This window comes from Salvelinus namaycush, chromosome 12 (assembly GCF_016432855.1).
Source record: "Salvelinus namaycush isolate Seneca chromosome 12, SaNama_1.0, whole genome shotgun sequence".
In the NCBI taxonomy this organism is placed as follows: Eukaryota; Metazoa; Chordata; class Actinopteri; order Salmoniformes; family Salmonidae; genus Salvelinus; species Salvelinus namaycush.
The window spans coordinates 10,405,655-10,433,505 of NC_052318.1; the positions used below are offsets into that span (position 1 = coordinate 10,405,655).

General features: G+C 47.2%; 1 protein-coding gene across 3 annotated transcripts; it reads left to right on the top strand.

Moving 5' to 3' along the window:
- Positions 1-481: 481 nt before the first annotated feature.
- On the top strand, positions 482-27,826 carry LOC120056885 (E3 ubiquitin-protein ligase RNF14-like). 3 transcript variants are annotated; one of them, XM_039005148.1, is made up of 9 exons: positions 482-755; positions 3,967-4,199; positions 20,833-20,991; positions 21,091-21,221; positions 21,315-21,839; positions 21,918-22,146; positions 22,313-22,485; positions 26,925-27,055; positions 27,241-27,298. In XM_039005148.1, the coding sequence occupies exons 3-9, from the start codon at positions 20,841-20,843 to the stop codon at positions 27,296-27,298; spliced, it is 1,398 nt and encodes a 465-aa protein (XP_038861076.1). In that variant the 5' UTR covers positions 482-755; positions 3,967-4,199; positions 20,833-20,840. The 3 variants fall into 3 exon arrangements, with proteins under 3 accessions (XP_038861076.1, XP_038861074.1, XP_038861075.1); XM_039005146.1 differs by lacking the exons at positions 26,925-27,055; positions 27,241-27,298 and adding an exon at positions 24,843-25,288 and having other exon boundaries at positions 484-755; XM_039005147.1 differs by lacking the exon at positions 26,925-27,055 and having other exon boundaries at positions 487-755; positions 27,241-27,826.
- Positions 27,827-27,851: the final 25 nt, after the last annotated feature.

Genomic DNA, 27,851 nt, shown 5'->3' on the forward strand with positions numbered 1-27,851 from the left:
GCTCTAACTTTGGAATGATATGGGCTATCAACTCAGTTCCAATTGCATCTGAAAGATGAGACTCGACTCGGTATAGAGACCTTGACTGGAAGCTAAATATATATTTACATCTTTGAGTTATTTTTTAGTTATAGTGGCTGCCCCCATCTCTCTTTCTACATCTGTGCGAAATGTGGTGCTTTTATCACACAGTTAACTATTGAGTCCACATTTTCAGTTTAGTGGCACCACTAATATACAAAATAGATTCATTTTAATTCCGCCATATTACTACGGAAATCATTGTAAATAATGTTTTTTTTGTCAGTAACTAGTTTTTTGACAAAGGCCTTGAATTGCAGGATCAAAAAAAGGGGTTCGAAATGATGACGTTTGGCCACTTGGGGTCATAATTGACCCTTGAGTAAAGGCTGCACTTCACAACATGGTAACTCCGCACCGGCATCCTGCGGGTCAGGCAACCGGTGGCACCTTAATCGGGGAAGACGGCTCACAGTAATGGCATAAATGGAATGGTATCTAACACATACATGGTGAACATGTGTTTGATACCATTCACTCCACCCATTATCTGGCAGATCTAAGGACGCTCCAATATGCGTACCAACGAGTTTGTTTCCAGTTCGGAAATGTCCGATTTGTCTTGAACGCGGCATCATCTTCCAACGAGTTTCCAGTCGGGAGTTTCCGCGTTGTCTGTAACACAACAGAAGTATGTCATCATCCAAAAGTCTTTAGTGGGGCTGGAATATAAGGTAAATAACACAGTTACATTACCACGATCTAAGAAAATGCTTGTAATCTACATATTTTAACCAGTGACTGATTACTTATGATGGCTACTATAGCTAACAAATGAAGGTGTGTAGGCCAACGTTTCTAGCCTAACAAACGGTAGCTAGTTAGTTACCTACTAGTATGCTGTTAACATTAGTTAGCTAATTTAGCTACTATCAATACGGCTGTCAAGGCAGTTAGCCCTTGCGATCGTGTTAGGGCCTAGGGTTGTTACAGAGCCACCCTAGAGCATAGTTCTAGTTGAAGCCGTGTCGGTTGCTAGCTTCCATACTTGTTAGTCAGTTAACGTTAGATAAGTTTCTACCCAAACTCAGTCCTGGACATCGGATTCAAATAATCAAAGCTTGATGATTAGTTGTTCCTTTGAATCAGCTGTGCAGTAGGGCAAAAACCAAAACGTGCACCCCTTGGGGTCCCCGGGACCGCATTTGGGAAACCCTGTGTTAGTTGATTCTCTTTAACAAGGGTGTCAAACTCATTCCATGGAGGGACATGTCTGCTGGTTTTTGTTTTCTATAAAGTTACACTGGCTGTGATAGTTAGGTTTAGACTGGCAGCCCAATTCTGATTTTTCTTTTCTCCCACTAATTGATATTTTGACACATTACATCAGATCTTTTCACATCAGATCTTTTTTGATCTGATTGGTAAAAAGATCAATTCATGAAAAAAAAAATCCTAATTGGGCTGCCTAACTATCACAGCAGACATGGCCCCCCATGGAATGAGTTTGACACCCTTGTTAAAGAGAATCAACTAACACAGGGTTTCCCAAATGCGGTCCCGGGGACCCCAAGGGGTGCACGTTTTGTTTTTCCACCTAACACTACACAGCTGATTCATAGAAACAACTAATCATCAAGCTTTGATAATTTCAATTGGCTGTGTAGTGCTAGGGGAAAAAACCAACACGTGCACACCTTGGGGTCCCCAGGACCAAGTTTGGGGAAAAGCTGTTCAAATGTTATAATCTAACAGAAATGTTAACGTTACCTGACTAACTAGTATGGAAGCTACACAGTTTCAACTAGAACTATGCTCATAAGTAGCTCTGTAACAACCCTAGGCCCTAACACGATCTCAAGGGCTATGTTGTCGGAGTCGGTACAGCCACCGGGTTTCTTTATGCGTCGCGCTGACAGAAATATACATCTCTCTGGGAAGAAGAGCGGGGGTGTATGCTTCATGATTAACGACTCATGGTGTAACCATAACAACATATCAAGTCCTTCTGTTCACCTGACCTAGAATTCCTTACAATCAAATGCCGACCATATTATCTCCCAAGAGAATTCTCGGCAGTTATCGTCCTAGCTGTGTATAAACCCCCTCAAGCAGATACCATGACGGCCCTCAAGGAACTTCACTGGACTCTATGTAAACTGGAAACCATATATCCTGAGGCTGCATTTATTGTAGTTGGGGATTATAACAAAGCAAATTTGAGAACAAGGCTACCTAAATTCTATCAGCATATTGATTGCAGCACTCGCGTGGGCAATACACTGGCCACTGCTACTCTAACTTCCGTGATGCATGCAAGGCCCTCCCTTTGGCAAATCCGACCACGACTCCATCTTGCTCCTACTGTCCAATAGGCAGAAACTCAAACAGAATATACCCGTGACTAGAACCATACAACACTGGTCTGACCAATTGGAATCCACGCTTCAAGATTGTTTTGATCACGCGGACTGGGAAATGTTCCGGGCAGCCTCAGAGAATAACATTGATATATATGCTGACTGTGAGTGAGTTTATATGGAAGTGCATTGGAGATGTTGTACCCACTGTGACTATTAAAACCTACCCTAACAAAAACCATGGATAGATGGATGGACTGAAAGCGCGAACCATCACATTTAACCATGGGAAGAGGACTGGGAATATTGCTGAATATAAACGGTGTAGTTATTCCCTCCGCAAGGCAATCAAACAAGCGAAATGTCTGTATAAGGACAAAGTGGAGTCGCAATTCAACGGCTCAGACACAACGTATGTGGCAGGGTCTACAGGCAATTACGGACTACAAAAAGAAAACCAGCCATGTCACAGATACTGACGTCTTGCTTCCAGACAAACTAAACACCTTCTTTGCCTGCTTTGAGGATAATACAGTGCCACCGACACGGCCCGCTAACAAGGACTGCGGGCTCCTTCTCCGTGGCCAATGTGAGTAAGACCTTTAAACGTGTTAACCCTCACAAGGCTGCTGGCCCAGACGGCATCTCTAGCATGAGCAGACCAGCTGGCTGGTGTGTTTACGGACATATTCAATCGCTCCCTATCCCAGTTTGCTGTCCCCACATGCTTCAAGATGCCCACCATTTTTCCTGTACCCAAGAAGGCAAAGATAACTGAACTAAATGACTATTGCCCCGTAGTACTCACTTGTCATCATGAAGTCCTTTGAGAGACAAGTCAAGGATCATATCACCTCCACCTTACCTGCCACCCTAGCCCCAACAGGTCCACAGACGCAATCACCATCAGACTGCACACTGCCCTATCCCATCTGGACAAGAGGAATGCTGAGCTGTATGTACAGCATTCTTACATAAGTATTCAAAACCATAGTACCATCCAAGCTCATCATTAAGCTGGAGGCCCTGGGTCTCAACCTCGCCCTGTGCATTTGGGTCCTGGACTTTCTGATGGGCTGCCCCCAGGTGGTGGAGATATTTCCCACCTTCACTTTGCTGACCCTCAACACTGGGGCCCCACAAGGGTGCGTGCTCAGCCCCCTCCTGTACTCTCTGTTTACCCATGACTGCGTGGCCACGCCTCCAACTCATTCATCAAGTTTGCAGACGACACAACAGTAGTGGGCTTGATTACCAACAACGACGAGACAGCCGAAAGGGAGGCGGTGAGGGCACTCTGAGTGCGGTGTTAGGAAAACAACCTCTCACTCAATGTCAACAAAACAGACGATCGTGGACTTCAGGAAACAGCAGAGGGAGTACCCCCCCCCCCATCCACATCGACGGGACAGTAGTGAAGGTGGAAAGTAATTTTATTTTTTAGCTTCCTCGGCGTACACCACGGACAATCTGTAATGGTTCACTCACACAGACAGCGTGGTGAAGAAAGCGCAACAGTGCCTCTTCAACTCAGTAGGCTGAAGAAATTTGTCTTGTCACCTAAAACCCTGACAATCTCTTACAGATGCACAATTGAGAGCATCCTATCGGGCTGTATCACTGCCTGGTACGTCAACTGCACCACCCACAACCTCAGGGCTCTCCAGAGGGTGGTGCGGTCTGCCCAACGCATCACCGGGGGCAAATTACCTGCTCTCCATGACACCTACGGCACCCTATGTAACAGGAAGGCCAAAAAGATCATCAAGGAAAACAACCGCCACTGCCTGTTAACCCCGCTATCATCCAGAAGGCAAGGTCAGTGCAGGTGCATCAAAGCTGGGACTGAGAGATAGAAGCTGTTTTTCGATCTCAAGGCCATCAGACTGCTAAACATCAATCACTAGCTCAGAGAGGCTGCTGCCTACATAGACTCACTTGTCACGTTAAACAATGCCACTTTAATAATGTTTACATATCTTACATATGAGATGAGTAGTGAATATACACTATCTTATACCATCTATTGCATCTTGCCTATGCCGCTCGGCCATCGCTTATCCATATATTTATATGTACATATTCTTATTCCATCCCTTTAGATGTGTGTGTATTAGGTAGTTGTTGGGGAATTGTTAGATATTTACTGCACTGTCGGAACTAGAAGCACAAGCATTTCGCTACACTCGCATTAACATCTGCTAACCATGTGTATGTGACCAATAAAATTTGATATAACTTTAGCTGGCTAAGTGCCTTGACATGCATTGTTCTGATTTGCTGTTAGTATACTGTCAAATTCACAAAGGTGGAATAAACAAAATGCAATGTTTAGATGTTCTGCTTTAAATCTCAAATTGGCAAATCCCTTCTATGGCCAGTGGTGGTTTTGAGGAACAAATAGGCCACTTAATTGGCATTATTTTTGGATCACCCCCTCAGCTCAGTACATAAAACCAACAGGTGTGTGCAGAGGGTGAGCCCTCATCCCCACTAGCTGGGTTTCTTTTTTTCTCTGTTCCAACCACCATGACCTACAGACAGCTTCACCACAGTGCTATTCTGGATACACTGGTTAACCCTTAAAGCGCCAACATATTTTTTGCTGATTGCAAAGAGACTTTCTTTCATTACCTTTTGTAACAATTAATTGGTTTAAAGTCCCCAAAATTAGTATATAAACGCAGCCTCTGTGACTGACAACCAGTTTCAAAAAAATGTCAATTAATGTGGGCCTGCAGCCTGATGTCCGAGTCATCCACAGGAGCTTGGTGGCACCGTAATTGGGGAGGATGGGCTCGTGGTAATGGCTGGAGTGGCGTTGGTGGAATGGTATCAAACCCATTTGCTCCATTCCAACCGTTATTATGAGCCGTCCTCCCCTCAGCAGCCTCCACTGCCATCCATCCCACTGGGAAGGAGAGAGAGGAGATCCATCGAGTTAATTTTTATTTTACTATTAATCAATCAATAATTTGTTAGTAATAGAGTTAATTGGTTCCTCTCTGGCCTCACCTCTGCGCGCCACTCTCTCCTGACTTAAACTTGATGGCCAATGTTAGCTAGCTAGCTTGCTACATACAGGGCTCGAGACTAACTTGTTTTTCGGCACCGTCCCAAAGTGCAATTTTAATCCGTCCCAAACTGAAGATGAACCATCCCAAATTAAAAAATATGTTTTGATATGCTAACATGGGTCTACTCATAGGACCGAGGTCATTCATAGTGATTTAAAAGGCAAATAAGAGTAGCCTACTACTGACAGATAAATGGTGCTGTCAACTGAGTCAGAAATTCACATTTTCATTTATTGCTTCTAAAAAAGCCAACATTGGAATAATATTTTTATATATTTTGCATAATTACATAAATAATTAGCCTACATGTAAAATTATAGCCAAAGTTATTTCAGTAATAATGCCAGAGAAGCCGGTGTTTGGAGGAAATATTGGCAAGGGTGTTAGGCCCGAGACTAAGTTGAGGGCAGGAAAACCGTGCCAGTACAGTGGGGGAAAAAAGTATTTAGTCAGCCACCAATTGTGCAAGTTCTCCCACTTAAAAAGATGAGAGGCCTGTAATTTTCATCATAGGTACACTTCAACCATGACAGACAAAATGAGAAAAAATAATCCAGAAAATCACATTGTAGGATTTTTAATGAATTTATTTGCAAATTATGGTGGAAAAATAAGTATTTTGTCAATAACAAAAGTTTATCTCAATACTTTGTTATATACCCTTTGTTGGCAATGACAGAGGTCAAACGTTTTCTGTAAGTCTTCACAAGGTTTTCACACACTGTTGCTGGTATTTTGGCCCATTCCTCCATGCAGATCTCCTCTAGAGCAGTGATGTTTTGGGGCTGTTGCTGGGCAATACGGACTTTCAACTCCCTCCAACTCCCTCCAAAGAATAACCCACACTTTCAATTGATCCATTTTAGGTAATAAGCTTCTAGTGTTAACGTGCAGAAAACCCAGGCTTTTACAAGAGCAGAAATCAGAGCACAAGTCAGAATTGGGGCTAGCAACAGTAGATGGGCCAGGGTGTACATGCACATTTCCAGATATCATCAACAATGCAATCAAGGCACGGCATAGGACAGGCAGAGCTCTACAGGGCTGATTTATGACATCTGAATGTGCATCAGATGGCAACAAGATCATATTGTACAGCATTTTCATCAGGTAACATGAACGCTATCGGTAGCCGACGTGAACAAAACCTTTAAACAGGTCAACATTCACAAAGCCGCTGGGCCAGATGGATTACCTGGACGTGTACTCAAAGCTTTTCAAACAGTTGGAGACGGACAGAAGGGTGTGTTTTTATAACAATTCAACTGTTCAACCTTGTTAGCTAGCAAATAGATCCAAGTTGGCTAAACTTGAAATGTAAAGATTCGCTAGCACTTGGGCTTGAGAAATAGTTGATGAGACCTGTGTTCATTTTCTATAGCCTAATGGCTGCTACAAGAAGTTAGTCATTATTAGTGAATGTGCATTATGCATGGTTCTAGTTAAATTTGTAGCAAAAAAGGACATTTTCAGAGACAGTCACTAATCTGGCTTTCAAGTCTATTGCAAAAACAAAAAAAGCAGGAGAAATTATTTCGATAAAATAATTAAATTATTATTGGGCCTTATGGTTGTGGAAGGCTTATATATTTAGCCTAGGTATAACTTCACATGCCCTGCATTCATTAGATTATTGCTGACTGTTGAAATGCAGTGTATTTGTTTAATAGTAAAACAACTTATTTAAAGAGGGAGATATATATAGTGAATCGCCCATAAGTTTGAAAAAAATGGATTCAATTTTTAGCCCGTATTGCCCAGCCCTAGTTGAAAGCGCTTGTCAGAGAGGAAGATGTGATCTCTCAACTTTGTTGGCGTGAGAGGCAGGGGGAGGGGCTTGGTGCGTGTAAACCAAAGAGGAAGAGGCGCAGCGAGAGGTTTCACTCTTGCTAAAATCTGTCTAAAATAAGGCCAATGCATTTTTAGGGGCTTTTTTTGGACCAAAGCTTATTGCTTGCCTTCCCGCATTTGGGACAACGACTCCCATTGTTAGGGCGGAGATATGCATCTCGTCATTCTATACAGATCTCTGGTGTAAATGGCAAGGTGCCCAGAGGAGCAAAGGAGTTTAGACCAAAAATACAACATGAGAACAAGCAGATATAAAAATGAAAAATAACAAAACCTTGATTCTTGCAATACAGGCATTTTGGAATTTCGCGCAAAAACACATTCAAATTTATTCAATATATGACCCAGCCCTAATTTATCATGCCATCAATGGTCGAGAAGAACACTCTAATTAGTCTGAATAATAGTGATGAAGTTAGAAATGACGTGCACATTTTTCTAATTGCCTTGTTATATTTGCCTAGTTGCACTATCAGAATATCATATGGACCTGCAACTATGACTTTCTCCACTTCTGCTCTGCCTTTGTGTAATTTCTCTTAATTCATTTGTTTCCTCACTCATCCAAGGCGCTCTCTGATTGGATGTGGCCTTTTTCAACCGTACTGGAGCTATGGCATCAATGGTTGCCCTTAATTTGCTATTAAAGTTATCAACTAAATCATCACGAGAGGAAGGCATAATAGGTGATGTCTGTAGCAACTTCAGAGATGAGATAGTGTTTCTTAATAATGCGTTCAGTATTACCCTGTGCTATGGGCACCAAGGTAGTAAAAAAGACAGTGGTGATCAGATAAAGCAACATCAACAATAGAGGATATGTCAATAGAAAGCCTCTTGGTAATAACCAGGTCCAGAGTATGGCCGTGGTTATGGGTGGGCCCAGTAGAAAGCCTCTTGGTAATAACCAGGTCCAGGGTATGGCCGCGGTTATGGGTGGGCCCAGTAGAAAGCCTCTTGGTAATAACCAGGTCCAGAGTATGGCCGCGGTTATGGGTGGGCCCAGTAGAAAGCCTCTTGGTAATAACCAGGTCCAGAGTATGGCCGCGGTTATGGGTGGGCCCAGTAGAAAGCCTCTTGGTAATAACCAGGTCCTGAGTATGGCCGCGGTTATGGGTGGGCCCAGTAGAAAGCCTCTTGGTAATAACCAGGTCCAGAGTATGGCTGTGGTTATGGGTGGGCCCAGTAGAAAGCCTCTTGGTAATAACCAGGTCCAGAGTATGGCTGTGGTTATGGGTGGGCCCAGTAGAAAGCCTCTTGGTAATAACCAGGTCCAGAGTATGGCCGTGGTTATGGGTGGGCCCAGTAGAAAGCCTCTTGGTAATAACCAGGTCCAGAGTATGGCCGCGGTTATGGGTGGGCCCAGTAGAAAGCCTCTTGGTAATAACCAGGTCCAGAGTATGGCTGTGGTTATGGGTGGGCCCAGTAGAAAGCCTCTTGGTAATAACCAGGTCCAGAGTATGGCCGCGGTTATGGGTGGGCCCAGTAGAAAGCCTCTTGGTAATAACCAGGTCCAGAGTATGGCTGTGGTTATGGGTGGGCCCAGTAGAAAGCCTCTTGGTAATAACCAGGTCCAGAGTATGGCTGTGGTTATGGGTGGGCCCAGTAGAAAGCCTCTTGGTAATAACCAGGTCCTGAGTATGGCCGCGGTTATGGGTGGGCCCAGTAGAAAGCCTCTTGGTAATAACCAGGTCCAGAGTATGGCCGTGGTTATGGGTGGGCCCAGTAGAAAGCCTCTTGGTAATAACCAGGTCCAGGGTATGGCTGTGGTTATGGGTGGGCCCAGTAGAAAGCCTCTTGGTAATAACCAGGTCCAGAGTATGGCTGTGGTTATGGGTGGGCCCAGTAGAAAGCCTCTTGGTAATAACCAGGTCCTGAGTATGGCCGCGGTTATGTGTGGGCCCAGTAGAAAGCCTCTTGGTAATAACCAGGTCCAGAGTATGGCTGTGGTTATGGGTGGGCCCAGTAGAAAGCCTCTTGGTAATAACCAGGTCCTGAGTATGGCCGCGGTTATGTGTGGGCCCAGTAGAAAGCCTGTTGGTAATAACCAGGTCCAGAGAATGGCTGTGGTTATGGGTGGGCCCAGTAGAAAGCCTCTTGGTAATAACCAGGTCCTGAGTATGCCCGCGGTTATGGGTGGGCCCAGTAGAAAGCCTCTTGGTAATAACCAGGTCCAGAGTATGGCCGTGGTTATGTGTGGGCCCAGTAGAAAGCCTCTTGGTAATAACCAGGTCCAGAGTATGCCCGCGGTTATGGGTGGTTCCAGTAGAAAGCCTCTTGGTAATAACCAGGTCCAGAGTATGGCTGTGGTTATGGGTGGGCCCAGTAGAAAGCCTCTTGGTAATAACCAGGTCCAGAGTATGGCTGTGGTTATGGGTGGGCCCAGTAGAAAGCCTCTTGGTAATAACCAGGTCCAGAGTATGGCTGTGGTTATGGGTGGGCCCAGTAGAAAGCCTCTTGGTAATAACCAGGTCCTGAGTATGGCCGCGGTTATGGGTGGGCCCAGTAGAAAGCCTCTTGGTAATAACCAGGTCCAGAGTATGGCCGTGGTTATGGGTGGGCCCAGTAGAAAGCCTCTTGGTAATAACCAGGTCCAGGGTATGGCTGTGGTTATGGGTGGGCCCAGTAGAAAGCCCCTTGGTAATAACCAGGTCCAGAGTATGGCTGTGGTTATGGGTGGGCCCAGTAGAAAGCCTCTTGGTAATAACCAGGTCCTGAGTATGGCCGCGGTTATGTGTGGGCCCAGTAGAAAGCCTCTTGGTAATAACCAGGTCCAGAGTATGGCTGTGGTTATGGTTGGGCCCAGTAGAAAGCCTCTTGGTAATAACCAGGTCCTGAGTATGCCCGCGGTTATGGGTGGGCCCAGTAGAAAGCCTCTTGGTAATAACCAGGTCCAGAGTATGGCCGTGGTTATGTGTGGGCCCAGTAGAAAGCCTCTTGGTAATAACCAGGTCCAGAGTATGCCCGCGGTTATGGGTGGGCCCAGTAGAAAGCCTCTTGGTAATAACCAGGTCCAGAGTATGGCTGTGGTTATGGATGGGCCCAGTAGAAAGCCTCTTGGTAATAACCAGGTCCAGAGTATGGCTGTGGTTATGGGTGGGCCCAGTAGAAAGCCTATTGGTAATAACCAGGTCCAGAGTATGGCCGCGGTTATGTGTGGGCCCAGTAGAAAGCCTCTTGGTAATAACCAGGTCCAGGGTATGGCCGCGGTTATGGGTGGTCCCAGTAGAATGCCTTTTGGTAATAACCAGGTCCAGGGTATGGCCGCGGTTATGGGTGGGCCCAGTAGAAAGCCTCTTGGTAATAACCAGGTCCAGGGTATGGCCGTGGTTATGGGTGGGCCCAGTAGAAAGCCTCTTGGTAATAACCAGGTCCAGAGTATGGCTGTGGTTATGGGTGGGCCCAGTAGAAAGCCTCTTGGTAATAACCAGGTCCAGAGTATGGCCGCGGTTATGTGTGGGCCCAGTAGAAAGCCTCTTGGTAATAACCAGGTCCAGAGTATGGCTGTGGTTATGGGTGGGCCCAGTAGAAAGCCTCTTGGTAATAACCAGGTCCAGGGTATGGCCGCGGTTATGGGTGGGCCCAGTAGAAAGCCTCTTGGTAATAACCAGGTCCAGAGTATGGCTGTGGTTATGGATGGGCCCAGTAGAAAGCCTCTTGGTAATAACCAGGTCCAGAGTATGGCTGTGGTTATGGGTGGGCCCAGTAGAAAGCCTCTTGGTAATAACCAGGTCCAGAGTATGGCCGCGGTTATGGGTGGGCCCAGTAGAAAGCCTCTTGGTAATAACCAGGTCCAGAGTATGACTGTGGTTATGTGTGGGCCCAGTAGAAAGCCTTTTGGTAATAACCAGGTCCAGGGTATGGCCGCGGTTATGGGTGGGCCCAGTAGAAAGCCTCTTGGTAATAACCAGGTCCAGGGTATGGCCGTGGTTATGGGTGGGCCCAGTAGAAAGCCTCTTGGTAATAACCAGGTCCAGAGTATGGCTGTGGTTATGGGTGGGCCCAGTAGAAAGCCTCTTGGTAATAACCAGGTCCAGAGTATGGCCGCGGTTATGTGTGGGCCCAGTAGAAAGCCTCTTGGTAATAACCAGGTCCAGAGTATGGCTGTGGTTATGGGTGGGCCCAGTAGAAAGCCTCTTGGTAATAACCAGGTCCAGGGTATGGCCGCGGTTATGGGTGGGCCCAGTAGAAAGCCTCTTGGTAATAACCAGGTCCAGAGTATGGCTGTGGTTATGGATGGGCCCAGTAGAAAGCCTCTTGGTAATAACCAGGTCCAGAGTATGGCTGTGGTTATGGGTGGGCCCAGTAGAAAGCCTCTTGGTAATAACCAGGTCCAGAGTATGGCCGCGGTTATGGGTGGGCCCAGTAGAAAGCCTCTTGGTAATAACCAGGTCCAGAGTATGACTGTGGTTATGTGTGGGCCCAGTAGAAAGCCTCTTGGTAATAACCAGGTCCCGAGTATGGCTGTGGTTATGGGTGGGCCCAGTAGAAAGCCTCTTGGTAATAACCAGGTCCAGAGTATGGCTGTGGTTATGGGTGGGCCCAGTAGAAAGCCCCTTGGTAATAACCAGGTCCTGAGTATGGCCGTGGTTATGGGTGGGCCCAGTAGAAAGCCTCTTGGTAATAACCAGGTCCAGAGTATGGCTGTGGTTATGGGTGGGCCCAGTAGAAAGCCTCTTGGTAATAACCAGGTCCAGGGTATGGCCGCGGTTATGTGTGGGCCCAGTAGAAAGCCTCTTGGTAATAACCAGGTCCAGAGTATGGCCGCGGTTATGTGTGGGCCCAGTAGAAAGCCTCTTGGTAATAACCAGGTCCAGAGTATGGCCGTGGTTATGGGTGGGCCCAGTAGAAAGCCTCTTGGTAATAACCAGGTCCAGAGTATGGCCGCGGTTATGGGTGGGCCCAGTAGAAAGCCTCTTGGTAATAACCAGGTCCAGAGTATGGCCGCGGTTATGTGTGGGCCCAGTAGAAAGCCTCTTGGTAATAACCAGGTCCAGAGTATGGCCGTGGTTATGGGTGGGCCCAGTAGAAAGCCTCTTGGTAATAACCTGATCCAGGGTATGGCTGTGGTTATGGGTGGGCCCAGTAGAAAGCCTCTTGGTAATAACCAGGTCCAGAGTATGGCCGCGGTTATGGGTGGGCCCAGTAGAAAGCCTCTTGGTAATAACCAGGTCCTGAGTATGGCCGCGGTTATGGGTGGGCCCAGTAGAAAGCCTCTTGGTTATAACCAGGTCCAGAGTATGGCTGTGGTTATGGGTGGGCCCAGTAGAAAGCCTCTTGGTAATAACCAGGTCCAGAGTATGGCTGTGGTTATGTGTGGGCCCAGTAGAAAGCCTCTTGGTAATAACCAGGTCCAGAGTATGGCTGTGGTTATGGATGGGCCCAGTAGAAAGCCTCTTGGTAATAACCAGGTCCAGAGTATGGCTGTGGTTATGGGTGGGCCCAGTAGAAAGCCTCTTGGTAATAACCAGGTCCAGAGTATGGCCGCGGTTATGGGTGGGCCCAGTAGAAAGCCTCTTGGTAATAACCAGGTCCAGAGTATGACTGTGGTTATGGGTGGGCCCAGTAGAAAGCCTCTTGGTAATAACCAGGTCCAGAGTATGACTGTGGTTATGGGTGGACCCAGTAGAAAGCCTCTTGGTATAACCAGGTCCAGAGTATGGCTGTGGTTATGGGTGGGCCCAGTAGAAAGCCCCTTGGTAATAACCAGGTCCTGAGTATGGCCCGTGGTTATGGGTGGGCCCAGTAGAAAGCCTCTTGGTAATAACCAGGTCCAGAGTATGGCTGCGGTTATGGTGGGTGGGCCCAGGAGAAAGCCTCTTGGTAATAACCAGGTCCAGAGTATGGCCGCGGTTATGGTGGGGCCCAGTAGAAAGCCTCTTGGGTAATAACCAGGTCCTGATATGGCCGCGTTATGGTGGGCCCAGTAGAAAGCCTCTTGGTAATAACCAGGGTCCAGAGTATGGCTGTGGTTATGGGTGGGCCCAGTAGAAAGCCTCTTGGTAATACCAGGGTCCAGGGGTATGGCCGCGGTTATGGGTGGGCACAGAGTATGGCCGCGGTTATGGGTGGGCCCAGTAGAAAGCCTCTTGGTAATAACCAGGTCCAGAGTATGGCTGTGGTTATGGGTGGGCCAGTAGAAAGCCTCTTGGTAATAACCAGGTCCAGAGTATGGCTGTGGTTATGGGTGGGCCCAGTAGAAAGCCTCTTGGTAATAACCAGGTCCGAGTATGGCCGTGGGTATGGGTGGCCCAGTAGAAAGCCTCTTGGTAATAACCAGGTCCAGAGTATGGCCCGGTTATGGGTGGGCCAGTAGAAAGCCTCTTGGTAATAACCAGGTCCGAGTATGGCCGCGGTTATGGGTGGGCCCAGTAGAAAGCCTCTTGTAGAAACCAGGTCCAGAGTATGGCTGGTTATGGGTGGGCAGTAGAAAGCCTCTTGGTAATAACCAGGTCCAGAGTATGGCGCGGTTATGTGTGGGCCCAGTAGAAAGCCTCTTGGTAATAACCAGGTCCAGAGTATGGCGTGGTTATGGTGGGCCCAGTAGAAAGCCTCTTGGTAATAACCAGTCCAGAGTATGGCTGTGGTTATGGGTGGGCCCAGTAGAAAGCCTCTTGGTAATAACCAGGTCCAGAGTATGGCCGCGTTATGGGTGGCAGTAGAAAGCCTCTTGGTATAACCAGGTCCAGAGTATGCTGTGGTTAGGGTGGGCCCAGTAGAAAGCCTCTTGGTAATAACCAGGTCCAGAGTATGCTGTGGTTATGGGTGGGCCCAGTAGAAAGCCTCTTGGTAATAACCAGGTCCAGAGTATGGCTGTGGTTATGGGTGGGCCCAGTAGAAAGCCCCTTGGTAATAACCAGGTCCGAGTATGGCGTGGTTATGGGTGGGCCCAGTAGAAAGCCTCTTGGTAATAACCAGGTCCAGAGTATGTGGGCCCAGTAGAAAGCCTCTTGGTAATAACCAGGTCCAGAGTATGGCCGCGGTTATGTGTGGGCCCAGTAGAAAAGCCTCTTGGTAATAACCAGCTCCAGAGTATGGCTGTGGTTATGGGTGGGCCCAGTAGAAAGCCTCTTGGTAATAACCAGGTCCAGAGTATGGCCGCGGTTATGGGTGGGCCCAGTAGAAAGCCTCTTGGTAATAACCAGGTCCAGAGTATGGCCGCGGTTATGGGTGGGCCCAGTAGAAAGCCTCTTGGTAATAACCAGGTCCAGAGTATGGCCGCGGTTATGGGTGGGCCCAGTAGAAAGCCTCTTGGTAATAACCAGGTCCAGAGTATGGCTGCGGTTATGGGTGGGCCCAGTAGAAAGCCTCTTGGTAATAACCAGGTCCAGAGTATGGCTGCGGTTATGGGTGGGCCCAGTAGAAAGCCTCTTGGTAATAACCAGGTCCAGAGTATGGCTGTGGTTATGGGTGGGCTCAGTAGAAAGCCCCTTGGTAATAACCAGGTCCTGAGTATGGCCGTGGTTATGGGTGGGCCCAGTAGAAAGCCTCTTGGTAATAACCAGGTCCAGAGTATGGCTGTGGTTATGGCTGGGCCCAGTAGAAAGCCCCTTGGTAATAACCAGGTCCTGAGTATGGCCGTGGTTATGGGTGGGCCCAGTAGAAAGCCTCTTGGTAATAACCAGGTCCAGAGTATGGCTGTGGTTATGGGTGGGCCCAGTAGAAAGCCTCTTGGTAATAACCAGGTCCAGGGTATGGCCGCGGTTATGGGTGGGCCCAGTAGAAAGCCTCTTGGTAATAACCAGGTCCAGAGTATGGCTGTGGTTATGGATGGGCCCAGTAGAAAGCCTCTTGGTAATAACCAGGTCCAGAGTATGCCTGTGGTTATGGGTGGGCCCAGTAGAAAGCCTCTTGGTAATAACCAGGTCCAGAGTATGACTGTGGTTATGGGTGGGCCCAGTAGAAAGCCTCTTGGTAATAACCAGGTCCCGAGTATGGCTGTGGTTATGGGTGGGCCCAGTAGAAAGCCTCTTGGTAATAACCAGCTCCAGAGTATGGCTGTGGTTATGGGTGGGCCCAGTAGAAAGCCTCTTGGTAATAACCAGGTCCAGAGTATGGCCGCGGTTATGGGTGGGCCCAGTAGAAAGCCTCTTGGTAATAACCAGGTCCAGAGTATGGCCGCGGTTATGTGTGGGCCCAGTAGAAAGCCTCTTGGTAATAACCAGGTCCTGAGTATGGCCGTGGTTATGGGTGGGCCCAGTAGAAAGCCTCTTGGTAATAACCAGGTCCAGAGTATGGCCGCGGTTATGTGTGGGCCCAGTAGAAAGCCTCTTGGTAATAACCAGCTCCAGAGTATGGCTGTGGTTATGGGTGGGCCCAGTAGAAAGCCTCTTGGTAATAACCAGGTCCAGAGTATGGCCGCGGTTATGGGTGGGCCCAGTAGAAAGCCTCTTGGTAATAACCAGGTCCAGAGTATGGCCGCGGTTATGGGTGGGCCCAGTAGAAAGCCTCTTGGTAATAACCAGGTCCAGAGTATGGCCGCGGTTATGGGTGGGCCCAGTAGAAAGCCTCTTGGTAATAACCAGGTCCAGAGTATGGCTGCGGTTATGGGTGGGCCCAGTAGAAAGCCTCTTGGTAATAACCAGGTCCAGAGTATGGCTGCGGTTATGGGTGGGCCCAGTAGAAAGCCTCTTGGTAATAACCAGGTCCAGAGTATGGCTGTGGTTATGGGTGGGCTCAGTAGAAAGCCCCTTGGTAATAACCAGGTCCTGAGTATGGCCGTGGTTATGGGTGGGCCCAGTAGAAAGCCTCTTGGTAATAACCAGGTCCAGAGTATGGCTGCGGTTATGGGTGGGCCCAGTAGAAAGCCTCTTGGTAATAACCAGGTCCAGAGTATGGCCGCGGTTATGTGTGGGCCCAGTAGAAAGCCTCTTGGTAATAACCAGGTCCAGAGTATGGCTGTGGTTATGGGTGGGCCCAGTAGAAAGCCTCTTGGTAATAACCAGGTCCAGAGTATGGCCGCGGTTATGGGTGGGCCCAGTAGAAAGCCTCTTGGTAATAACCAGGTCCAGAGTATGGCCGCGGTTATGTGTGGGCCCAGTAGAAAGCCTCTTGGTAATAACCAGGTCCAGAGTATGGCCGTGGTTATGGGTGGGCCCAGTAGAAAGCCTCTTGGTAATAACCTGATCCAGGGTATGGCTGTGGTTATGGGTGGGCCCAGTAGAAAGCCTCTTGGTAATAACCAGGTCCAGAGTATGGCCGCGGTTATGGGTGGGCCCAGTAGAAAGCCTCTTGGTAATAACCAGGTCCTGAGTATGGCCGCGGTTATGGGTGGGCCCAGTAGAAAGCCTCTTGGTTATAACCAGGTCCAGAGTATGGCTGTGGTTATGTGTGGGCCCAGTAGAAAGCCTCTTGGTAATAACCAGGTCCAGAGTATGGCTGTGGTTATGGATGGGCCCAGTAGAAAGCCTCTTGGTAATAACCAGGTCCAGAGTATGGCTGTGGTTATGGGTGGGCCCAGTAGAAAGCCTCTTGGTAATAACCAGGTCCAGAGTATGGCCGCGGTTATGGGTGGGCCCAGTAGAAAGCCTCTTGGTAATAACCAGGTCCAGAGTATGGCTGTGGTTATGGGTGGGCCCAGTAGAAAGCCTCTTGGTAATAACCAGGTCCAGAGTATGGCTGTGGTTATGGGTGGGCCCAGTAGAAAGCCCCTTGGTAATAACCAGGTCCTGAGTATGGCCGTGGTTATGGGTGGGCCCAGTAGAAAGCCTCTTGGTAATAACCAGGTCCAGAGTATGGCCGCGGTTATGGGTGGGCCCAGTAGAAAGCCTCTTGGTAATAACCAGGTCCTGAGTATGGCCGCGGTTATGGGTGGGCCCAGTAGAAAGCCTCTTGTAAATAACCAGGTCCAGAGTATGGCTGTGGTTATGGGTGGGCCCAGTAGAAAGCCTCTTGGTAATAACCAGGTCCAGAGTATGGCCGCGGTTATGTGTGGGCCCAGTAGAAAGCCTCTTGGTAATAACCAGGTCCAGAGTATGGCTGTGGTTATGGATGGGCCCAGTAGAAAGCCTCTTGGTAATAACCAGGTCCAGAGTATGGCTGTGGTTATGGGTGGGCCCAGTAGAAAGCCTCTTGGTAATAACCAGGTCCAGAGTATGGCCGCGGTTATGGGTGGGCCCAGTAGAAAGCCTCTTGGTAATAACCAGGTCCAGAGTATGACTGTGGTTATGGGTGGGCCCAGTAGAAAGCCTCTTGGTAATAACCAGGTCCAGAGTATGACTGTGGTTATGGGTGGACCCAGTAGAAAGCCTCTTGGTAATAACCAGGTCCAGAGTATGGCTGTGGTTATGGGTGGGCCCAGTAGAAAGCCCCTTGGTAATAACCAGGTCCTGAGTATGGCCGTGGTTATGGGTGGGCCCAGTAGAAAGCCTCTTGGTAATAACCAGGTCCAGAGTATGGCCGCGGTTATGGGTGGGCCCAGTAGAAAGCCTCTTGGTAATAACCAGGTCCAGAGTATGGCCGCGGTTATGGGTGGGCCCAGTAGAAAGCCTCTTGGTAATAACCAGGTCCTGAGTATGGCCGCGGTTATGGGTGGGCCCAGTAGAAAGCCTCTTGGTAATAACCAGGTCCAGAGTATGGCTGTGGTTATGGGTGGGCCCAGTAGAAAGCCTCTTGGTAATAACCAGGTCCAGAGTATGGCTGTGGTTATGGCTGGGCCCAGTAGAAAGCCCCTTGGTAATAACCAGGTCCTGAGTATGGCCGTGGTTATGGGTGGGCCCAGTAGAAAGCCTCTTGGTAATAACCAGGTCCAGAGTATGGCTGTGGTTATGGGTGGGCCCAGTAGAAAGCCTCTTGGTAATAACCAGGTCCAGGGTATGGCCGCGGTTATGGGTGGGCCCAGTAGAAAGCCTCTTGGTAATAACCAGGTCCAGAGTATGGCTGTGGTTATGGATGGGCCCAGTAGAAAGCCTCTTGGTAATAACCAGGTCCAGAGTATGGCTGTGGTTATGGGTGGGCCCAGTAGAAAGCCTCTTGGTAATAACCAGGTCCAGAGTATGACTGTGGTTATGGGTGGGCCCAGTAGAAAGCCTCTTGGTAATAACCAGGTCCCGAGTATGGCTGTGGTTATGGGTGGGCCCAGTAGAAAGCCTCTTGGTAATAACCAGGTCCCGAGTATGGCTGTGGTTATGGGTGGGCCCAGTAGAAAGCCTCTTGGTAATAACCAGGTCCAGAGTATGGCTGTGGTTATGGGTGGGCCCAGTAGAAAGCCTCTTGGTAATAACCAGGTCCAGAGTATGGCCGCGGTTATGGGTGGGCCCAGTAGAAAGCCTCTTGGTAATAACCAGGTCCAGAGTATGACTGTGGTTATGGGTGGGCCCAGTAGAAAGCCTCTTGGTAATAACCAGGTCCAGAGTATGACTGTGGTTATGGGTGGACCCAGTAGAAAGCCTCTTGGTAATAACCAGGTCCAGAGTATGGCTGTGGTTATGGGTGGGCCCAGTAGAAAGCCCCTTGGTAATAACCAGGTCCTGAGTATGGCCGTGGTTATGGGTGGGCCCAGTAGAAAGCCTCTTGGTAATAACCAGGTCCAGAGTATGGCTGCGGTTATGGGTGGGCCCAGTAGAAATCCTCTTGGTAATAACCAGGTCCAGAGTATGGCCGCGGTTATGTGTGGGCCCAGTAGAAAGCCTCTTGGTAATAACCTGGTCCTGAGTATGGCCGCGGTTATGGGTGGGCCCAGTAGAAAGCCTCTTGGTAATAACCAGGTCCAGAGTATGGCCGCGGTTATGTGTGGGCCCAGTAGAAAGCCTCTTGGTAATAACCAGGTCCTGAGTATGGCCGTGGTTATGGGTGGGCCCAGTAGAAAGCCTCTTGGTAATAACCAGGTCCAGAGTATGGCCGCGGTTATGTGTGGGCCCAGTAGAAAGCCTCTTGGTAATAACCAGCTCCAGAGTATGGCTGTGGTTATGGGTGGGCCCAGTAGAAAGCCTCTTGGTAATAACCAGGTCCAGAGTATGGCCGCGGTTATGGGTGGGCCCAGTAGAAAGCCTCTTGGTAATAACCAGGTCCAGAGTATGGCCGCGGTTATGGGTGGGCCCAGTAGAAAGCCTCTTGGTAATAACCAGGTCCAGAGTATGGCCGCGGTTATGGGTGGGCCCAGTAGAAAGCCTCTTGGTAATAACCAGGTCCAGAGTATGGCTGCGGTTATGGGTGGGCCCAGTAGAAAGCCTCTTGGTAATAACCAGGTCCAGAGTATGGCTGCGGTTATGGGTGGGCCCAGTAGAAAGCCTCTTGGTAATAACCAGGTCCAGAGTATGGCCGCGGTTATGGGTGGGCCCAGTAGAAAGCCTCTTGGTAATAACCAGGTCCAGAGTATGGCTGCGGTTATGGGTGGGCCCAGTAGAAAGCCTCTTGGTAATAACCAGGTCCAGAGTATGGCTGCGGTTATGGGTGGGCCCAGTAGAAAGCCTCTTGGTAATAACCAGGTCCAGAGTATGGCTGCGGTTATGGGTGGGCCCAGTAGAAAGCCTCTTGGTAATAACCAGGTCCAGAGTATGGCCGCGGTTATGTGTGGGCCCAGTAGAAAGCCTCTTGGTAATAACCAGGTCCAGAGTATGGCTGTGGTTATGGATGGGCCCAGTAGAAAGCCTCTTGGTAATAACCAGGTCCAGAGTATGGCTGTGGTTATGGGTGGGCCCAGTAGAAAGCCTCTTGGTAATAACCAGGTCCAGAGTATGGCCGCGGTTATGGGTGGGCCCAGTAGAAAGCCTCTTGGTAATAACCAGGTCCTGAGTATGGCCGCTGTTATGGGTGGGCCCAGTAGAAAGCCTCTTGGTAATAACCAGGTCCAGAGTATGGCCGCGGTTATGTGTGGGCCCAGTAGAAAGCCTCTTGGTAATAACCAGGTCCAGAGTATGGCTGCGGTTATGGGTGGGCCCAGTAGAAATCCTCTTGGTAATAACCAGGTCCAGAGTATGGCCGCGGTTATGTGTGGGCCCAGTAGAAAGCCTCTTGGTAATAACCTGGTCCTGAGTATGGCCGCGGTTATGGGTGGGCCCAGTAGAAAGCCTCTTGGTAATAACCAGGTCCAGAGTATGGCCGCGGTTATGTGTGGGCCCAGTAGAAAGCCTCTTGGTAATAACCAGGTCCAGAGTATGACTGTGGTTATGGGTGGGCCCAGTAACATGTTGGATAAAGTCCATAGAGCTCAAAAGATTTATCAATTCAGTGGTCTTGGAGTCAGTCTCTTAGTCAACATGAATATTAAAGTTGCTGGCGTATTTGCCCTCTCATTGGCTAAAATGGTCCCACCTAATCTTGCCTCCTGACTGCCTTACATTTTTGAAGACATTTCTTTTCATTGGTAGAGTGGCCACTACAGTATCAGGTGTGTATATATAACGGATCATCTGTGGTTGACTGAAGAAATCACAGCACAGATTGATAGGTAAACTTCCTGCTTTGCTCCTATAGGTACACTCGCAATGGCCGCCAGTCCACCCATTATACCATCATAGACATGAATGGCGACGTTCTATTCATTCTTCTTTCTATGGTTTAGTTTTACTGTTGTTGCCTCACAGGAATGTGAATGTCGGAGGACCAGGCAGCGCAGAAGGATGAGCTGCTTGCTCTAGGGAGTATTTACGACGAAGAGGAGTTTCACGGAGCTGAATCGGCACCAGGCGGAGAAATACAACTATGCCTTGAACTTCCTCCTAATTTCAAGTTGATAGTCAAAGGTAAGGCTGTGTTTCCTCTGCATTAATACTACTTGTTCCTTTTTAAAAATATATATTTTTTTTAATCAACATGAAATTGAATGTGTTTCTTTCTGTCAGGAGACAAGCAGACAGAATATGACGTATCTTTCCTACCTCCCCTGGTGCTTAACTTTGAACTTCCTGCCGACTACCCTTCCTCCTCATCTCCGGTCTATACACTAAGTTCCAAATGGCTGTCAAGGGACCAGGTGAGGCAGACGCATCATTGTAAGAAATCAAATAACATCTTTCAACAACATTCCCCTTGTCTTCCTGACAAACCCTTTTTTTCTACCCCTCAGATGACTTCTCTCTGCAAGCGTCTGGATGAGCTGTGGGGGGAGAACCAGGGCTGTGTTGTCCTCTACAAATGGATCCAGTTCCTCAAGGAGGAGGCGTTTGCCTTCCTGGATGTCAAGTCTCCGCTAGAGGTTGTTAAGGCAGGCATGGTTCCGGTTGACGCGAAGAGAAGCAAGGCTGGCGTGAAGCGGGCGGGGACTATAATCGGGGAGGAAGACAAACTGGAGTCTCTGCTGGAGCTGGACCCCCGTGCTGTGCTGGTGGTGGACCCCCGTACTGATATCCTACCTCAGCTACTGGACTTTGACGAAGCTCACAGGCAGAAGGAGTTTGACGGCAAGGCGTTCTGCTGTAGCATCTGCTTCATGGAGAAGCTGGGCTCGAGCTGCCTGTGCTTCAAGGGATGCCAGCACGTGTATTGCAAGGCTTGCATGACAGAGTACTTCGGGATTCAGATCCGCGACGGCAACGTTCAGTGTCTTAACTGCCCCGAGCCCAAGTGCACCTCCTTGGCTATGCCCTCACAGGTAACTTTTGACTCAACTCTTAAATGAGCTCTTATGGTGCTCTTATGAGCACTGACTAATACACTGCCCCTTGTACAGGTCAAGCTCCTTGTCGGGGAGGAGTTGTTTACTCGTTATGACCGTCTCCTGCTTAAGTCCAGCCTGGACCTGATGGCTGATGTGGTGTACTGCCCTCGCCAGTCATGCTGCCAGGCTGTGATGGTGGAGCAAGACACCACCATGGGCATCTGCCCTTCCTGTCAGTACGCCTTCTGCACCCTCTGCAAACGTGGATACCACGGCCTGTCCCACTGCAAGGTCACAGCAGGTAAAGGAAATACTTGTTCATTGTATTACATAGTCTATATTATATTACCTGACAATTTAATGAGTTATATGCTGTGCACAGTCTATGCACTAAAGATGATCAATTTAAATGGAGGTTAGAATAATGGTTTTGGTATTAAGAGGGGACTCTCTCTCCTGCCATGTAGATGAGCTGCGAGGCCTAAGGGATGAGTATATCTCTGCCAGTGCCGAGGGGAAGAAGTTCATGGAGCAGCGTTTTGGGAAGCGGGTTATCCAGCGTGCTGTGGAGGAGTCCTTCAGCAGGGACTGGCTCTATGAGAACTGTAAAGGCTGCCCGCGCTGTGGCACGAACATACAGGTATGTTGCGCTCTGCACAAGAGGACTGTATTATTTAGTTTGGATATGTTTTGCTGCTCCTACATGGGGTTGCAGGTAGCCAAGCGGTTAGAGCATTCGGCCAGTAACCAAAAACTAGTTTGAATCCCCAGTAAAACACATTTGTTGATTTGCTATTGAGCAAGGCACTTAACCCCAATTTCTCCCAGGTTGCCGTCAATAATGGCTGATCCCATGCCATGACCCCTATCTGAGTGTCTCCAGGGAAGTTTGATATGCAAAAAACACATTTCCGTTTCACACCGCACACTGTACAGGTTCCACACGTGTACATGCGTGAAATAGCACAGATAAACACCCTCTTTTTGACCTGATCCCAAAGGTTAAAGTTCTGTCGTTGTGACAGATTTCCATCATATGGATTCTGAAGAGGTCGTTTTTGAGATCATTGTAGATGTCCAATAAAAATCTCTGCACTCTTGGAGGTGACACAGTCTAATACAGACAGATTGGAGGTGACACAGTCTAATACAGACAGATTGGAGGTGACACAGTCTAATACAGACAGATTGGAGGTGACACAGTCTAATACAGACAGATTGGAGGTGACACAGTCTAATACAGACCGATTGGAGGTGACACAGTCTAATACAGACCGATTGGAGGTGACACAGTCTAATACAGACCGATTGGAGGTGACACAGTCTAATACAGACCGATTGGAGGTGACACAGTCTAATACAGACAGATTGGAGGTGACACAGTCTAATACAGACAGATTGGAGGTGACACAGTCTAATACAGACAGATTGGAGGTGACACAGTCTAATACAGACAGATTGGAGGTGACACAGTCTAATACAGACAGATTGGAGGTGACACAGTCTAATACAGACAGATTGGAGGTGACACAGTCTAATACAGACAGATTGGAGGTGACACAGTCTAATACAGACAGATTGGAGGTGACACAGTCTAATACAGACAGATTGGAGGTGACACAGTCTAATACAGACAGATTGGAGGTGACACAGTCTAATACAGACAGATTGGAGGTGACACAGTCTAATACAGACAGATTGGAGGTGACACAGTCTAATACAGACAGATTGGAGGTGACACAGTCTAATACAGACAGATTGGAGGTGACACAGTCTAATACAGACAGATTGGAGGTGACACAGTCTAATACAGACAGATTGGAGGTGACACAGTCTAATACAGACAGATTGGAGGTGACACAGTCTAATACAGACAGATTGGAGGTGACACAGTCTAATACAGACAGATTGGAGGTGACACAGTCTAATACAGACAGATTGGAGGTGACACAGTCTAATACAGACAGATTGGAGGTGACACAGTCTAATACAGACAGATTGGAGGTGACACAGTCTAATACAGACAGATTGGAGGTGACACAGTCTAATACAGACAGATTGGAGGTGACACAGTCTAATACAGACCGATTGGAGGTGACACAGTCTAATACAGACCGATTGGAGGTGACACAGTCTAATACAGACCGATTGGAGGTGACACAGTCTAATACAGACCGATTGGAGGTGACACAGTCTAATACAGACCGATTGGAGGTGACACAGTCTAATACAGACCGATTGGAGGTGACACAGTCTAATACAGACCGATTGGAGGTGACACAGTCTAATACAGACCGATTGGAGGTGACACAGTCTAATACAGACCGATTGGAGGTGACACAGTCTAATACAGACCGATTGGAGGTGACACAGTCTAATACAGACCGATTGGAGGTGACACAGTCTAATACAGACAGAAGCATGTCTGTTCTATGAAATATATTCCCAGATAAATGTATTCTCAAATATTTTATTTTCTCTGTTATGCTGTGTGCAATGAACTGACATGCATGATTGTTGATGACACTCTTATGTTCAGATGAAAGTCTGTAATACACATCACCACAGCGCTCATCTCAGACTGTGGTGTGTAGCCTACTGTAGCTGCTGGCTAAGTCATTCAAAAACCTCTACTTTATCACTGGAACTTTCCAGTGCTTCTATTTTTGCCATATAATGTTAAAACAAAATCCGACAACCCCATAGTAGAATAGTTTACTTATTTACCTAGTCGGCTTGTTGTCTTTTTATGCGAGATACATGCGCCTCGAGAGGAATATTTATTCTGACAAGCAGTCGATGTACTATTCTTAATGCAATCGCGGGAAAACACTTTTGAAAGCAGTTTTGGGAAATGTATTTTGAAAGCAGTTTTGGGAAATGTATTTTGAAAGCAGTTTTAGCCTTTTTTAAAAAGACGGTCCTAGTTTTCCATTGCTACCATGTTTATTTATCTTCTCCTTCAATTGCATGTTTGGCATTGTTTTACAACCGGAGTTTCCAGCAGCGTGGTTTAGGCGTTTCCAGCAGCGTGGTTTAGGAGTTTCCAGCAGTGTGGTTTAGGCTCAGCTGCCCAACAGAGCTCTTAAAGGTAATGACATACTTTGTAATAGAAACAAACAAAAATAAAAAACAAACTGAGTGAATAATGGTGATTGTTATTCATTTATTATAAATATATACATCAGGATGTGTCCAATGGGGTAAATGCAGACTATGCCTCTATGTGATAAAGTGAAGGGTTAGGGTCTGGTAGGCTACAGTCAGGAAGTGCAGGAAGATATTTTTACACCGGGCTTGCAGGATTTGTTGTTAACTTTAGATATGTTTCCTCTTATAATTTCGGACTTTTTTATTAGGCTGTTTTTAGTAAATTTGTCTATAATTATATACATGCAGCTTAGAAAAATACTTTTAGGGACTTGGGAGAAAATGAGGTGTGTGTGTGTATATATGTTATGTTATATACACTGCTCAAAAAAATAAAGGGAACACTTAAACAACACAATGTAACTCCAAGTCAATCACACTTCTGTGAAATCAAACTGTCCACTTAGGAAGCAACACTGATTGACAATAAATTTCACATGCTGTTGTGCAAATGGAATAGACAAAAGGTGGAAATTATAGGCAATTAGCAAGACACCCCCAAAAAAGGAGTGATTCTGCAGGTGGTGACCACAGACCACTTCTCAGTTCCTATGCTTCCTGGCTGATGTTTTGGTCACTTTTGAATGCTGGCGGTGCTTTCACTCTAGTGGTAGCATGAGACGGAGTCTACAACCCACACAAGTGGCTCAGGTAGTGCAGCTCATCCAGGATGGCACATCAATGCGAGCTGTGGCAAGAAGGTTTGCTGTGTCTGTCAGCGTAGTGTCCAGAGCATGGAGGCGCTACCAGGAGACAGGCCAGTACATCAGGTGACGTGGAGGAGGCCGTAGGAGGGCAACAACCCAGCAGCAGGACCGCTACCTCCGCCTTTGTGCAAGGAGGAGCACTGCCAGAGCCCTGCAAAATGACCTCCAGCAGGCCACAAATGTGCATGTGTCAGCATATGGTCTCACAAGGGGTCTGAGGATCTCATCTCGGTACCTAATGGCAGTCAGGCTACCTCTGGCCTTATCATAGGTACACTTCAACTGTGAGAGACGGAATCTAAAACAAAAATCCAGAAAATCACATTGTATGATTTTTAAGTAATTAATTTGAATTTGTATAGCGCCTCACAACCATCACGTACTGTAACCTCACCAGCACTGATATCATCCTCTTTTACAACTTCACCTAACTTTTTTGGCCCTCTTTATTTTCAATTCTGACATTGTCCTTTTTATATAAACTCTGACATTATATAAAAAGGACAAACTCTGACATTTTCCTTTTTGCCTCCGTGGATGACAATAACTTTTTCTGCCCGCCTGCAAAAGCATTTGGCGTGTAGGCTATTTGGCGCGCGTACAGTTAGGCCTTAAAGTTTAGGCTTACGCACTATTGCCAGACAGCTGAAAATTATGTAAGAAAAAAATCTATGTAGCATATAGATAAGAATTATACACTTATGGATTTTTTTTTTTAAGGTATTCTTTTCTCTTTATTAAACTCGCATGCCACCCACCCACCCTTCATCCACACAATATTTCATGGTCCTAAACCCGTCTGCCCCGTGGATATAACCATCATTTGGCCTACAGGTATTCCTTCTTATTGTTAATAGCACATTTGATAATATAGAATATGAATAAGCTATATGCATGGTCCAATATGGTAAAATAATTGTTATTGGGCCAATTTCTGGAAGTGTAATTTAAATTTTAGCATAATTTTATTTGAATTAATTTTGGAGTAGAATGTCACCAGAACTGAGCTTCTACATAAACATTTATCCCAAGGAGGACCACAGACCCCTTAAGCAAGGGGACTCGAATCGATACAAAATGATCTTCTTTCCTTAAAACTAACTTGGCCCTAGACAATCGATCTGACAAGTTTCAGTCATGGGATTTTTTGGGTTGTTTTAACCCCCATGATTCTATCTATAGGTTAATTTGATTGATCATCTTCTCTGGTTTCTCTGTGTAGAAGGTAGATGGCTGCAATAAGATGACTTGCACCTCGTGTAAGCAGTACTTCTGCTGGCTGTGTCTGGGCCAGCTCACACGTGTCAACCCCTACAGCCACTTCAATAACCCCTCCCCGCCTTGCTACAACCAGTCAGTAGCTTTGTTATTGTCCTCCTTCCTTTTTTGGAAGGCTTCATTGACGTTTGGCTCTGTGTGGCCATTTAGATGTACGATAAATCAGGATTATGCTCATAGAATGTTTATCTAACCTTTTATTGACTTCATAATTAGTAAAAATGACATTTTGGTTATGTGTTTCTTTTGGTGTTTTCTAGGCTGTTCCAGGGTGTGGATATTGATGAAGATGATGCCTTGAGTGATGAAGAGGACTGATGTGTGCAATACCTCAGTGTGCTTCATTTGTTTGCAATTTATCTCACCCTTACTACACCAACTGCATATGGATTTAGCCAACACCACCATTTCTCACCATCATTGATCAGGCATTTACTATGCCAAAATATATCAGTCATTTCTCATGGTTGACTGGCTAGCAGAGAGCGATTCCAAGCTTATACAGGCACATTACCTTACTGCATACAGAAGTCAAATACTCAGGGCCAGTATTTTTCTGAAAGCATGCTTGTGAAGAGAGCGTTCTAATGCTGAGTTTGTATGTTTAGATGATTTGAACAGATAATGTTGCCATGTTTTATCAATCTCAATTTAAAAAGAAAATTCTGGGATCTGGAGGTGAAATCTTACAATCAAGAACAGAGAACAACATTGTTGTATGTTTTTACTATTTATTTTGATCATGAGTTAAAATCTGTGGAAGAATGTGTGTATACCCTGATACCATCCAAACCATGAGCTAACAACTTGATGTGAAAAAGGTAAATAAAGCGTTGCCAAATGTGACATTCAGCCAATGGCCATCTCTCTA